At 46.7% G+C, this 16056-nt stretch overlaps 1 protein-coding gene across 2 annotated transcripts in view; it reads right to left on the bottom strand.

The window, feature by feature from the left end:
• Positions 1-15608, bottom strand: part of GPC4 (glypican 4) — a 110176-nt gene extending 94568 nt beyond the window's left edge. For both annotated transcript variants that reach the window (XM_060087445.1, XM_060087446.1), the window contains exon 1: positions 15360-15608. In XM_060087445.1, the coding sequence (XP_059943428.1) occupies positions 15360-15519 (160 nt within the window). In that variant the 5' untranslated portion in view covers positions 15520-15608. The remainder of the gene's footprint in view (positions 1-15359) is intronic.
• Positions 15609-16056: the final 448 nt, after the last annotated feature.

Here is a 16056-nt window from a genome sequence, read left to right as displayed (position 1 = left end):
TTGCTCATGTTGCTATGGTCAACTATAGAAATGCCTTCTATAAATTTGACTAATTGGACGGAATATGAGTCAAATTATACAATATTTTAAAGGAACACAGATTTATCACTTTTAAACCCAAAGTGACTTCTCCCCGCGCTCCCACCATCCGAAGTTTGAAAGTAACTTAGAGACCCTACTTCAATAAACAGAGATATACTTGTAATTAACACAATGGTTTCAATTAAAATGGCTGTTCCTGAGGTGTTTGGAGATCCTCGCTTCCCCTATGCAGGTGTCAAACATCTCCTAAGATCTTATTTACACCATTCATTTGCCTAGGAAACCCTTTTATTACAGATCCAGCAGAGATAAACAAGCTTAGCCTCAGCCTCCATTATCCCAGAATCTCACTGTATTTTACTTCATTCTTGACCTTACGAGCAACCAAGAAAATCTCTGGGCTCTAAGAGAAACACTAAGAGGTTATTGGAAAAAATGGTCCATGCTGTGTCTGTTTTAAAAATAAAACCAGAGACAATTAATCACTTCTCCCTAAACCTAAAGCTATGTTTAGATATAGCTAAGGACTGGTTTGCCCCAGCATGAACCCACACATCTTATCCACACCATGAGTACTTCATAGCATATGGACCATTTGCTTGATTGGACAACAAGAGACAAAATGCTTATTTCTATTTTTAATCAGGCAACTTATCCTTATATATTGATAGTGCCAGCCTATTGTATTTAAAATAGGGCATATGCCAAAATCTTCATATTTAAATCCATATATAAAATAGGGAACACCTTAATCTGCATATCCATGCAAGACTTGGCCCTTGCATACAAACATACGCACCCATTTACTACAGATACAGCCAGTTCACTGCATGAAATCAAGAGCTTGGGGCTTCAGCCTTCATCACTGCAATACAGGCTGTCCTTGCTGTAAAAGGAGGAGGTCTGGATTAGAAGATGGTGAAAACCACTGGTTCGTAACCGGGAAACACTGGGCATACTGGGATCTCATGACTACTTGTGCACTGGTAGGTAAAACTGCCAAGCACGCAAGGTGGTGCCTATACATAATTCAGCCTCAGGGTTCCTCATTAGAGCTTGGAATTTCCGAACGTACTAACAAAAATAAGGCCCTATTTTTATCCAGAGTACTCATCTAAAATTCTGAAAACCATCAATCCTATTTCAATTTAAAAATATATATATAATAAAATTCTGAAAAACACTCCTTCTTGAAATGGGGACAACCCTGTTCTGAGGGGCTCAATGTACGGCAGGGTATGCTCCTTCCCATCCTGTTCCGATGATAACTGCTAGAACACTTATCACTTGGGCTGCATTTCCTTACAATCCTATCTCCCTGGCCAGCCTCTGCACTCACCCCCACAGCCAGGGTCCCCCTCTTGTCTTGGAGACCTGCACACTTGGTTGCCATTCATAAAGGCTTGGAGAGGGAAGGAATCCTGCTACCAACTGGCAATAGCATCTGGCCCATTTCTGCTGACCCAGAATTCTACTGGAACAGTCACTGAGGGGCCGGAGGGCTTTGTGCTGAGCCACTCACTGGTCATAAAAACTAGCATTTCAATTATTAGAAAAATGCAAATCAAAACAACAATGAGGTACCACCGCACACCAGTCAGAATGGCCATCATTTAAAAGTCTACAATTAATAAATGCTGGAGAGGACGTGGAGAAAAGGGAACCCTCTTGCACTATTGGTGGCAATGTAAATTAGTGCAGCCACTATGGAAAACAGTACGGAGGTTCCTTAAACTAAAAACAGAGTTACCATATGATCCTGCAATCCTACTCCTGGGCATATACCCAGACAAAAGTATAATTTGAAAAGATACACGCTATATAAATGTTCATAGCAGCACCATTTACAATAGCCAAGACATGGAAACAACTTAAATGTCCCTCGACAAATGAATGGATAAAGAAGATGTGGTGTATATACATACATATATGTACATATACACATACACATATGCATATATATACATACACATATGTATATATACATACACATACATATGTATATACACAGAATATTCTATATCAACCATTAAAAAGAATGAAATAATGCCATTTGCAGCAAACATGGGTGGAACTAGAGATTATCATACTAAGTGAAGTAAATAGAGAAAGACAAATACCATATGATATCACTTACATGTGGAATCTAAAATACGACACAAATGAACATACCTACGAATCAAAAACAGTCTCATAGATATAGAGAACAGACTTGTGGTTGCCAAGGGGGAGGGGTGGGGGAGGGAAGGATTGGGAGTTTGGGATTAGCAGATGCAAACTGCTATATATAGGATGGATAAACAACAAGGTCCTACTGTACAGCACAGGGCACTATACTCAATGTCCTGTGATAAACCATAATGGAAAAGAATATGAGAAAGAATATATATGTATAACTGAGTCACTTTGCTGACAAGCAGAAATTAAACACAACATTGTAAATCAACTATACTTCAATAAAATATTTTCTAAAAACTAGCATTTCTGTGGTCTCTATGGGGCTAAGAGTGGATGCTGACCTTTCATAGAAACCTGGAGGCTTCAGTACTCATGGTACCTGGTGGTCCTCCACAGAGCACCCCGAGAACAGAAGACAACCGTGCAAAGGTGACACAAGAGTTCACCGTGCACTTTCTGGTGCCCATGTAACCCCGTCTCTAAAGTGATGGCCAAGAGATAAAACCAGAGAAGAGCGCTCCGTGTAAGCCTCGCTAACTTAGGCCCATCTCCCTTGTGCTGCTCCAAGTACTCTGGCCTTCGCCTCAGGACCCACTGGCAGGAACAGACCCTGCCATTCAAGTTGCAAGGGTGGTGGTTGTGATGGTGTAAAACGCACATCTCCTAGGAAGTGAGAAGAGCCCCCACGGGCCTAAATGGGGGGTCTAAAGTTCCAGCACACTGTGCTTCACTCTGATCATGTGCAATATGCACTCAAGACTACTTCTCCTTCAAAGTAGTTATCAGAACTGTCACTAAATACTGATTTGGAGAATTACCAAGTCAGTGTGTCTCGCCGTTTAGACCGTGACGCCATGCATGTGAAGGCTGTGTCCTTTTTGGTCGCTGCCTCACCCTCAGTGCCCAGCACCATGCCCGTCAATTCAGAGGTACTCGTAAGTAGTTGCTGAATGAACCTTCGGCCTAGGTACCCTCTTTCTACAGATGGAGGGTCAGATGTGTAGCCTCACACTCACAAGTAGGATGCTCTTAAGTCAGGAAAAAGCTTTCGGACGGGTTAAGAGCACGCTACTTGCCAGGAGGAATCACTCGTGCATTCATTCAACAAACATCCGAGTGCCAAGCAACACACTAGACACTAGGTGTAGGGCAGTGAGTAAAAGAGGCAAAGTCCCTGCCCTTAGGTCAGATTGTGAGAACTGAACAGAGCAGTGGGGGAGAGGGACAAAGTGTCTGTGGGAGGCATTCTAGTTTACACAGAGGTCAGGAAAGCCTTCTCCATGAAGGTGATAGGTAAGCAAAGCCCAGAACCCTGTGAGGAAGCCAGCCATGCTGAGGAAGACAGACCAGTATATGGGGGAAAATGATAAAAAGCGCAGGCTGGCATGGGAGGGGGCCAGAGGCAGACCCTGTAAGGCCTCCTAAGCTCCTGGCTTTCGGTCTGGGTGGCAGTGGGAGTCACTGGAGCACTTTGAGCACAAGTGATAAGGTCAGAGTGAGGTTTAACAGAATAGGATCACACTGGCTAATGTGCTGGGAACACACTGGTGGGGAAGAGGCTGGAGCAAGAGCCAGAGCAGAGAGACTCATCAGACAGAACCGCGATAATCCAGGGAGGAGGTGATGGGAGATGAGATCAGGATGGCAGTTATCGAGGTGGTGAAGAAGAGAACAGATTCTTGGATCCATCTTGAAAGCAGAGCTCAAAGGCAGAGATTCTGACACAGCATCTAAACAGAAACATTTCCCACCCAGTCACCTAAATCTTTGCTCTGATCCCAAGAAAACAAACAGTCTCTTCTTTTGGAAGGTTCTGATTTCTTCATTTGCCCTCCACCCTGAAAGACACAAGACCATCTTCTCCCATCGCCACACTGCTTAATGATCAACCCACCTCCCACCAGTAGAACCTTCTTCCCAGAATGAATCCAGGCCCGTGGGACCTGAAGAGGGAGGGGAAAAAGAAAGTTACTTCCAAACTGGGGATAAACAAGGCAGACTATTAACCAACCAGCCAGCTGGGGGCATTTAGTTCGGATTCGGTTTAAAGTGAACCCACTGCACTCCTCCCCTTAAAAAAAAATTCTCCCCATAAAAACAAAAAAAAAACTATTCCTCATCATAGCCTCTGACATCCTAGTCAGAGAGTGATTTTTAAGGACTATTTCTGAAGTACACCAGTGAAAAGTTGTCTTGCATTGCTTTGTAAAATCTTAGCATGGGGAAATATTCTATAATTAAGGCAATTTTAACAATAGTAGATAATAATTTGACTATAAATTGTAAGGAATGCTATGACTGCTTATTCTGGCACCATAGAAGCAGGACTTTCTGTGAAGTGACTGCCAAGAAAAATGATACTCCCACTCAGGCTGGACCATTGCAAGTAGTAACTGTTAACCACATGCTTCACACTGCAGTTTGCAAGGACACAGTTCTTTGTTTTCATCTCTAACCAAACACCAGACTGAAAACTCAACGGAGACAAGCCCGGGTGGTGGAATAGAAACAATAACTGAAGGGAAAAACTTTTTTTTCTGTGGCTTGATGCTTGCTGGGATGCCGACGTCAAGGGTTTGGAGAACTAAGGAAACCTCTGCAGTCCAAAAGAAACCACTTCCCAGTCTGCTCCTGTAGACAGAAGCCCAACATCAAGAAAGAAGCCAGGCTTAAAGAGGCTTGCGAAAGCCAACGGACAAAGTAGCTGGGAGACTGGCATGAAAAGATGGCTGGGATGAAGGGGGGGACCAGGTGACCTTGAGCTAGACTAGACAAAGACTGGCAACCCTGCCTGGGGCCCAACCTGAACTGCCTGGGGAAGGGGAGGGATGCGAACACCTGGCTGAGAGTCTAAAGCAAGGAACAGGAGCAAAGGCTATTTTTTCTAGAAGCACCTCTGCAGGTACAGAGGAGTTCCTGTTAATGTCTGGAACAGACAATGTAAGAAGCAGCAACCATTTGTCTACCAGGATTAAAACAAACCACATGAAATACTGAGCTCCCACCTCTGAGCAAGCTGAGAAACAACACTACATTCGAAGTAAAAAAAAAAAAAAACAACAAAGGGAAAAAAAAAGATTCTTTCTCACTTAGGCATCTAGGACTAAACGTACTAGAAATTTTAAAATAAATAGCTAAAAATAAGTTAATTGAATTAAAAGGGATGGATGAATAGAAATATTCATTCCCAGAATGAATACAAAAGTCACAAATCATGCCTGAACTTCTTTGTGAACCACAAACATTTCTCTAACACCTACCATGTGCTGGGCACTGTGATAAAAGCTGGAGCTACATGGCTGTGACCGGGCAGCAACAGCTTCTTTTCCTTTAAAGGTTCCAACAGCCACCTCATCAGAGACAAGGACCCTCAAATGTGTCCTCATTCTTTTTTTTTTTTTTTTCGGTACACAGGCCTCTCACTGCTGTGGCCTCTCCCGTTGCGGAGCACAGGCTCCGGACGCACAGGCTCAGCGGCCATGGCTCACGGGCCCAGCTGCTCCGCGGCATGTGGGATCTTCCCGGACCGGGGCATGAACCCGCATGATGAACCTGCATCGGCAGGCGGACTCTCCACCACTGTGCCACCAGGGAAGCCCCTGCCCTCATTCTTAATACAGTACTCCCGTCCTTAACTTCTAGTGTTTCTTTAAATATGATTATCCATTTACTTAGTTTGGTAAATGTATAAAAGGGAAACCAATATTCACATATTCACCTGTCACCTCTAACTCAAAACCAACTCTTGCCTTCAGTGACTTCAGGTCAGCATGTCAGTTTCCAAGCTGAGCACAGCAGGTGGTAACAGCAGTAGGAGCAAAATCAGACATTCTAGGGGGATTAGAAGACAAGGTGCAGAGGAACAAAATCATCAACCAAAAGCTCTGAAGTGAGTAAACCACTGAATTAATAATACTCAGTGGTATTAATATTAAAATACTTTTTTTTTCCAGAAAAGGACAAAGTGACACACAGAATTGACTCCTTATTGACCCAGCACTGTTGGGAAACTAGGTGCTCTAAAAAGATAATGTGCTTTCAAGAGCAATTTTTGTATTTCTTAGATGTCTACTCTTTCTAAAATATACTTTCTGGGAGTTCCCTGGTGGTCCAGTGGTTCAGACTCGGCGCTTTCACTGCTGAGGGCCCAGGTTCAACCCCTGGTGGGGGAACTAAGATCCCACAAGCCACGTGGTGCAGCAAAAGAAAAAAAAACCTTCGGAACTTTTAAATCAGAATATACAATTATTTAATACTGCCCTGAGGGACTTCCCTGGAGGTCCAGTGGTTGCCTGCCTCCAAACCCATCCCTTCCTCTGATGGGTCCACAACCCAACCAGCACTACTTGCTACTCCTAATCAGGTAAGGAGTAGCAAGTAGTGCTGGGAAGCCAGGTAACCTAAACTTTTTATCTTCCCACATTTAAACCCTATCTACCTAATTTGAATGTTCGTGCCTCAAAAAAGCTTGATTTTGGTTTTAGACGAACTCTTTGAATCCCCAGCACCTAGCATTCTGCTCTTGATAGAAGAGCTATTCAGTCAATGATTGCGGATGATAAATTTCTGAAGGTCTTTTCTCCAAGTAGAATGCATGGGCTTTATGACAGCTGTTTCCATCATTTAGCTTTTCTGCTTACTTCCACATTCCCAGCTGTGTTCTGGATGGTTGTGCCGGCCAGAAGCCTAGGGATTTACTGTACTTCTATTTCTTGATAAGATACTTGAAGAGAATAAACACATGGCAAAGAGGACATTAAAGTAAGGGATAAAGAGATTTTTTAAAATTTTACCAATAAAGAGAGGGGAAGAAGTATCATCTAGCACACTGACAATCAATAAACAACAGCAAGGCTGGATTCCTGTCTAATTCTCTCCAAAGTACTTTCAATGTCCTAGTCTTATTTCTCCACCCTCAGCAAAGCATCACTGGTTATGGCATATACTTGCGTCGTGATTTAAAAATATTTTCCCCAAGTTTAACAGGTGTTCCTGGACTTCCCTGGTGGCGCAGTGGTTAAGAATCCTCCTGCCAATGCAGGGGACATGGGTTTGAGCCCTGGTCCAGGAAGATCCCACATGCTGCGGACCAACTAAGCCCACGCGCCACGCCACAACTACTGAGCCTGCACTCTAGAGCCCATGAGCCACAACTACTGAAGCCCGCGTGCCTAGAGCCCATGCTCCGCAACAAGAGAAACCACTGCAATGAGAAGACCACACCCCACAACTGAAGAGTAGCCCCCACTCGCCGCAACTAGAGAAAGCCCGCGTGCAGCAACGAAGACCTAACACAGCCAAAAATAAATAAATAAAATTTTAAAATAAATAAATAAATAAACCAGACGTTCCTCTTAAATCTAAGTTAGCCAAAACTGAAACAAGCATGCACTGGGTCTAACTCAAAGCTCTCTTCTGAGATAACACTTTGTGATGAATTTCATTGGAAAATTCAGAATCACAGAATCTCAGAGATGGAAGGGAACTCCCAGATCATCTAGGGCACTGGTTCTCAACCATGGCCCCTCATTAGAGCCACTGAGGAGCTTTTAAAAAGTTACCAAGACCTACCCCCACTGCCAGAAAGTATGATTTAATTGGTCTGGGGTGATGCCCAGGCACTAGTGAATTTTAAAAGCTCTCCAAGGACTTCCCTGGTGGCGCAGTGGTTAAGAATCCGCCTGCCAATGCAGGGGACACGGGTTCGATCCCTGTTCCGGGAAGATCCCACGTGCCGCAAAACAACTAAGCCCATGCACCACAACTACTGAAGCCCATGTGCCTGGAGCCCGTGCTCCGCAACAAGAGAAGCCACCGCAATGAGAAGCCCGTGCACCGCAATGAAGAATAGCTCCCACTCCAGCTTCCCTGGTGGCGCAGTGGTTGGGAGTCCGCCTGCCGATGCAGGGGACATGGGTTCGTGCCCCAGTCTGGGAAGATCCCACATGCCGCGAAGTGGCTGGGCCCGTGGGCCATGGCCGCTGAGCCTGTGCTCTGCAACGGGAGAGGCCACAACAGTGAGAGGCGCGTGTACCGCAAAAAAAAAAAAAAAAAAAAAAAAAAAAAAAAAGCACCCGCTCACCTCAACTAAGCCCACACGCAGCAACGAAGACCCAACACAGCCATAAATAATCAATAAATATTTTTTTAAAAGCTCTCCAGATGCTTTAAAGCATTGCCAGGGTTGAGAATCTCTGATGTAATCCAGTATTCTAACAACCCCACTCCCATTTTTCAAATTGAGGAGGAAGAACCTCACCAAAGGTACCAGACAACTGATTTGTCAGAGATAGGCTAGAACTGCTCTTTTCAAGAAACCGTGGCCTTTCCATGTAAACTACTCCACCTAGGACAGTGGGGTTTCTTCCCTCTCCCCCAACCCTTCCTCCACTATTTCCTCTTTTCAATAAACCAATGTCCTCACCTATCCCAAAGTAAGTGCATTTTCTGAATATACTCGTCTTGGAATCCCATTGCATAATTCTTTTTTTTTTTTTTTTTTTTTTGTGGTGGGTGAGCCTCTCACTGTTGTGGCCTCTCCCCTTGCGGAGCACAGGCTCCGGACGCGCAGGCTCAGCGGCCATGGCTCACGGGCCCAGCCGCTCCGCGGCATGTGGGATCTTCCCAGACCGGGGCACGAACCCGTATCCCCTGCATTGGCAGGCGGACTCTCAACCACTGCGCCACCAGGGAAGCCCCACTGCATAATTCTTGACAATCTAAACTATGTCTGTTTCTCTGTATCCACCCACTTGCTTCTTTCAAAGAACTCTGGGAGGTTAATCAGGCACGGCTGCCCCTTAAAGAAGCCATATTGCCTTTCCTCTAAGAGGCTGGACTCAGCCCACCCTTTTCACCATTATCATCACATGGGCCCTTTTTCAAATCCCTGGCAAGACTCACCTCTGATTCTCTTTCAGCTCACTTAATTTCTAGTTTGTACCTGCCCTGCCATACCTCGTGGACTTCCCTCTTTTGCTGGCTTAAACTTTCCATTTTGTGAAAGATGCCTTTTTCCCTGAAGCACCTCTTTCACTCTGCCAGTTAGTCATGCCGGGTTCTTTTTTTTCTTCCCCCAAGCAGCTGGTCTTTTTGATGTCTGGCACACATTTATCTGGGCTTCCAATAAGATGTTTTTACATAGTTTCCAGGCTTCCTGGAGGTTATTGACTTTTTTTTTAACTCTTCCATTCAATTTTTTTCCTAATTTCTAACATTTGTTAGAGTTTCTTTTTCAAAAGTTGAATACCTGGTTGATGGATCTCTTTGATTTTTCTCTCCCACCAGATTGCTGAATTAAATGCATCAGAACTTAAATATATTTCAAATTACTTCCAAGATGGAATCGCTTCATGAATTTTCTGCACTTTCATGTTCTCTATAGTAAGCAACAGATGTTTAGCCAAGTGGAATTGAAAATGCTAGTTTTTACCTGTTCGTATTTTAGTGTGTCTGCTTTTTTTTGGCGGGGGCACACCACACGGCTTGTGGGTTTTTAGTTCCCCGACCAGGGCCTAGGAGGTGAAAGCGCGGAGCCCTAACTACTGGACCGCCAGGGAATTCCCCACTTATATAAAATATTGATATCCTTAAGCCTGTGTTCTTCACCTTGGTAAAGACAACAAATTTAAGATTTTATTTTTTAAAGGTAATTGACGTACATCAGACAGCTCTATATGCTGAATCTAAGGTGTTAAATTACCCTTCTCCATTTGTTCTAAATTGCCTAATCACAAGTCTCAATTGTTTGTTTCTTAAAGAAGTATATCTCAAGGCAGAAAGAAAAACAGAATTCCGAATCCTTCTGAAAAATTCCTATGACACTCGGTTATTAATGAAGTGGTGAAGATGAGTACGCTCCCAAAAGAATAAAAACATTCTCCAAGTTATAACAACATTTCTAGGAGACTTACTCTAAATTTATTTCACTTCAGAATGTTTAGACCCAAAAGCTTCCCAGGAGAGCAAGAGACCATGGGATGATGATCTATCACCAAGGCAGTATAATCCCATGATGGTACTGGTGTCCTGCCAGACAAGGCGATACAATTATCTATGTCATCCCCCTACCTGTTTAACAAATACTGCACCGCACTCGCACACCTGGTACCATCGGGCACACAAAATGCCAGGAGCTGCCATCTGTCCTCAGGTTACTTACAGTTGAGGCAAGAAGACACACATGTGCCTGCACACACGATGAACTAGGAAACAAGACAGTTGTGTCCAAAGACCATGGATCTAATTCAAGCAAGCAGGGGATTCGGAGGAAGAAGGCACATAACCCTGGGGAGTTCAGGAGTGACTCAGTGAAACTATCATTTGAGATACTTGGAACCAGGGAAGCTCAAAGCAGAGGAATGACTCCATTCAATGCACTGCTGAATGCAAAGGAAGCTGGCGATATTTAGGATGGAATAGGGGTGTAACAGACAAGAGGCAGTTAAGAACTATTTAAAACAGCCTCCCAGCAGCTCTCCCTGCCTTCCCCTTGCCTCACCAACCCTGAACTCTGCTGTGCCACTAGTTACCTTCCTGAAACAGCCCGACTAAGGAAGTTCCCCTCCTCAGAAGCTATCGTGGGCTCCCCATGACCCAGGAAATACAATTTACAGTCCTTCTACTGTTAACATTAGATTGTCTCTGTCCGGGTACACCACTTTGCCTGCAAAGGACATGACTGGATCTCTCTACTAGAGCATCAGCAGAGTGCTGTGATGATGGTCTTTTACTAGTTAGTTGCTGGTCCTCTCATAGCTTATGTTTCTAAGACCAGCCCCCTATGGGAGTTGGGAAGGTACTTTCTTATTATCTGTACAACACAGCATAGACTATACTTTGGGTCAGATAAGACCTAGGGTTCAAATCCCACCTTCAACATTAACTAGCTGTAAGACTGCGAATAGATTTCTAAACCCCTTTGAATCTGTTTGTCTGTAAAATGGGGATGATGAAGATAATCATCATTCTGATTTTATATGGTTGCTGTGGACTTTAAGTGAGACAATCTTGTTTAGGACCAGGCCCAGGGAAAGCACTTAATAGCCACTAGCTCTTTTCATCTTTTCATTGAAGCCAAAATGCATTTTTGGTGAACATATATGGCAACCACCTCAGGGCTAAAATAGATATTACTGGGGAGCCACAGACCCCTTCCCAACCGACTTAGATGAACACTGATGTTTCCCTTGTTGAGACAACAACAAAAAAAAACCTTCCTTTTTCATTCCTCAGTCTACTCTCCAGCTAATCCTGAAATTGCACGCAACCCAATGTGAGTCCAACAAAAAAGGAAAATAGTAATTACGCTGAATCAAACATTTTATATTTGTATGTTCTAACTAGAGATTGAGCTGCAAAAGCCAGAATTTTTACCAAGTTCTTTTTTGAGCATGTCCAGGAGATAGTCCCTGTACTACTTGGGACAATTTCTATACTGACAGGTGAGAAAAATCACAAGTTCTCTGCAAAATCCAACCCATCTACTTAAAGTAGGTAAGAGGGAATACAATTCTTGAAGACATGGGCTGTGTGTCTTACATGGACTAATCAACGCAGTATCAGAAAGTATTCCTACTTCTCCAGCACACGTTTTCCATGTAATCCTAACATAGCTCATGTGATTCCCTCAGAGGTACACATATGAGCATGTGTGCACACTCACAGGTGCACTGGTCATGAGCGTAAATGGGAACAGGAAAATTAAAACTCCCAAATCACACCTGTGATGCAAAGTTCTCCTTGGTATCTATCATTCGATGTCACTGTGGAAGGGACCTTTGGCAAGGTGAAGTAGGTTTCTAACCAACTGCCTTACTCTTCAAGACAATTTCAAGCAAAGATCAGATTAGTAATAAATGCCAATTGTTGCATATCCTTTATCCTGTCCTTATGGAGGGAGGTGCAATGTGAATGGTAAGATTTTACAATTTCTTGTCATAAATACGTTTTTTTTTTTTACTATTGAACTACCATTAGTAAGTTAATACCCTAGTCCCAAATCCCTTCTCCCTTGAACTCCCCGGGTACGCCTTTCTCCTCATCTGTACCACTCATATGGTCCTTATCACACACCATGTTGTATTCCAGTCGTGTGTGTACAAGGCTTATCTCCCTATTACCTGGGAAGGTCCTGGTGGCAGAGGCCCTCCCGTCCTTCTTGCTGCCCCCATGATGCTGAGCACAGAATATCGTAGGTGCTCCAAAAGATATGCCCATTGAAAGCTGAACAAAAACCCATCCTTTGTGTTAAAGATCCCTTTTGATCATGGCATCTGGGCTACCCATTATGTGGTTAAGTTCAGGGGTCAAGTGGATAGGCAATGCAGGACCTAGGTCGGAGCCCTGTTATCGTGCTGTACTCCCTGACACCCTTGTGAGCACATCAAATTATCTTAATTATGATCTAAAAAGACTGAGAGTCCTTAAGAACGTGGAGTATTCTCAAAGCCTCTTCAAACCTCTAGAAGGCAAGTGCAAGACCATCAAGAATCAAACCTTAAACTTGGGGCTAGGCACCCAGACACTGTGACCCTTTGCCTGGAAAACAATCCTGGACTTTTTGCACTTAAGAAAGCATATGCACACACCCCCAACCAAGGAAAGTGCCCGGCAATTAATTCATTCAAGTCGCTACACTGACTATGCTCTCCCAAATGACCAAAATTATCTGAGTGGAGCCCAGGGAAGACAATGACAATGTATGCATCTGGAGAGGCCAGGGTGATGGTAAAGATTACCCCATTTCTATACTGGCCGTCTAAAGGTATTTACTTGGGTCTGTCTGTGTTGTGACAGTGTCCTAGACTCAAATGAATGCCTCTAACACTCCACATTTTTGAGCCATTCAGTCATGCATTTTTGTTATTGTTGAAAGTGGTGCGAAATTGCACTGCATGAGCTAAAGTCCTTGGTGGTCTTCCAAGGATTCCAGCTAAAAAGGCACTTCCTTTGTTCCTCGGGAGAATGCAGTCCAGTAGGTCATTCAAAAGGGGAAATAAAAGCAGCAGCCCTGGGAGGGAGATGAAGGACAAGACAAAAAGAATAAAATGTTTTGGGTGTGAGCACATTAGCTTCCATTTCCTGCTGCTGGTCACTAATAACGCTCTTATCTTTAGGGGGAATATGTCCAGAGAAATATTTATGCAAAAACATTCCTCAGGTGTTTTCTGGGGACCATGACAATCAAAGGGAACACCTAGCACTATCTTTGGGCACCCTTCAAACTTCCTTTTTCATGAGATGCTGGCGGGGGAAGATGTCCTGCCCTTGCAAGCCTGCACAGAACAAAGTTGGAGAAAGTGGGGAGGGCAATTTCACAGCCCACTCCCCGAACACCTCCAGTCCACCTCAAAGGCACATATTGTTTTGCATGAGCAGAAGATGAAAACTTGTCACGTTCCCATTAAGTGCATCGTTGCATCTATCCCTTCAAAATGTGCGAATGACAACTGTAACCTTCAAGCCAATCATCTCCGCTGGGCCCCGGGCCCAAACCGTGCAGGGCACAAAGACCCCAGGTCTGACCTGTGGAGCCCTCAAGCTTCAGTGGCTACTGGCTCAACTTTACTTTTTCGAGCGGGGCGGAAGGGAGAGGGAAAAGAAAGAGGGCTTCTTAGGGCTCTACAGCCAATAAAATCGTGCCGCTGTGAAGACAGACGTGAGCTCCCCAAAAGACAAGCAGCTCAAGGACAAACAGTCTCTAATCAGTAACGTGCGAGTTACTTGATAACTCCCAAGGTGCGTGGGGTCCTAGGCTGCTCCAACCATTTCTTAGGTTCTATTTCTAGATGGATGCCGGTCACACTCGAAAAGTGCCCAGCAACTTCCCTCAATTACCTTTGTAATTTTTATGTAATTGATGACTGCACTTAATCTCCAAGGTTATTAATAGCCCTTCCCAAAAAAATGACCCCCAAGTCTTCCTAAGCCTTTGGAAGCGCCTGGTTGAAATTACACTATTTCCTTTGCTGGCTGCCGGCCCCCTGCCCGCCCCACCCGGGTGACCAACACCGCGAGGCAAAGGCGCGCTCTGCTCACTTCCATGAAAGGTTCGGAATGGAGGCTTGGCCCCCGGGGCTCTAATCGCTCACTTCTCCGTTAGGTTAAGCTGGCCATCAGCCAGCTAGATTCGTGGTTCCTTCCGAGCCCTCGGGGCGAAAAGGCTACCTGCGGGGCCGCTGGCCCCAGCGCGGCCCGCGGGACTGCGCGCAACAGTTGGCCTCTGCGAATGAGTGCCACCCAGAGGGGATCGGCCCGGCCACCTCCGCCAGCCTGGCGAGGAGGGGCGAAGGGCACCCGCCGCAAAGCTGCCTCCCCAGCGCTCCAAGAAGGGCTTTCACAAACACCCCACGCACCCCCAGCGCCGAAACCCGGTGAACTTTTTCACAGGCTAAGCGGGCTCTATTTGCATGACCATCTCCAAACTGAGGTTAAGGCTTCCAGTAATCAGTCCTTTCAAAGGTTTGTAATTTAAAGTACAATTAACCCTTAAAATGAGGTGAGAAAAAAAGAAAAGGGGGGAAAATACCCTTCTCGTCCAACACGTTCCGGAAAGCAGGAGAGTCCCCAAAACTCAGGGTTTGGAGGAGTGGAGAGTCGTTTGCTTTTTAAAGGCCACTTCTAAAGCCGCTGTAGCTACTAAAACTCCTAATCCGTGTCAGCGGTGGAAGAGAGGCGGGGAGTCGGTTTTTAAAGAACATCAATGAAACATCACGTTCCACGTTTTGCGCCCCCCAGAACCTGGCAACCTCCACCCTACCCGACCTCTCGTCACCCACACAACAAAGCTGGGAGCCCAGTAAGGAGTTCAACCCGGAAAAGGCGAGGGAGCCGGTGACACGCACTTTGCGGGCCAGAGTCCTCTGGGGCTTCCTGGGACCAGGGAGACCGCGGGAGGCGGGGGGGAAGGAAGCAGAGCGCGGGAGTGCCGCCGGGTAACTCGGGGGCGCCCCTCCGCCTGCTGCGCACCCGGGGCCCCCGCGTCCGCAGGGAACGCTCTGCGTCGGGGCTCGCTCTGGCGCGCCTGCCCATTTCTCCGTCTCGGCTACCTGCGTCCGGCGCGGGGGGCGGCAGGGCGAGGGGGCTTCTGCGGCCCCTTCTCCAGTCTCTGCGCTCGCCTCCCGGGGGCTCTCACCTACCGTTGATCTCGTGCGTGGGGGCATCGTTCTTGTCGAAGCCTTTGGACACGTAGAGACGTCGCACTTCCGAGCAACTTTTCGACTTGAGCTCGGCAGCCAGCAGCGCGGCGCTGATCGCGGCCAGGGTGCAGAGCAGCGCGGGCAAGACGAACCGTGCCATGGTGCCGGCCGGGGCGGATGCGCTCCCACCTTCGGGGCGGGACGGAAAGTGGCGGGCGGGCGCGGAGTCGGGGGCTCGCGAGCGGAGTCTGAGGGCGAGGGGAGTTGGAGGAGTTGGAGGAGGAGGAGGAAAGCAGGAGGAGGAGACGCGGGGCGAAAAGTGGAGCTGGGCCTCGCGCGTCAGGCAACGGTCCCCGGTGCCAGGCGCCCAGCCCGAGGAGGAGGAGGAGGGCGTGGAGGCGGTGCGCGGCCCAGGGGAGCGGAGGCGCGGGCCGGTGACCTCCCGGCTCCGCGGGGGCAGCAATCGGGGCGGGCTGACCGGAGGCGGGACAGGGGCGCGGGGAAGGAGAGGAAGGTGGCAGGCGCCGCGGGGGCCGAGGAGGGCGTGAGGGGCGGCGGCGGGCGCTCGCGGCGCGCGGCTCGGGCTGCCCGGCGCTGGTCCGCCTTGCTAGCTCGACTCGGCTCGGCTCGCTCTGCCCTCGGCCGCACGGCTGTGCCCTCTTCAGCTCTGCCGCTGATTGACTGGCCGGCGTGCGCG

This window comes from Mesoplodon densirostris, chromosome X (assembly GCF_025265405.1).
Source record: "Mesoplodon densirostris isolate mMesDen1 chromosome X, mMesDen1 primary haplotype, whole genome shotgun sequence".
Lineage (NCBI taxonomy): Eukaryota > Metazoa > Chordata > Mammalia > Artiodactyla > Ziphiidae > Mesoplodon > Mesoplodon densirostris.
This window is presented reverse-complemented; position numbering and strand designations above follow the sequence as displayed.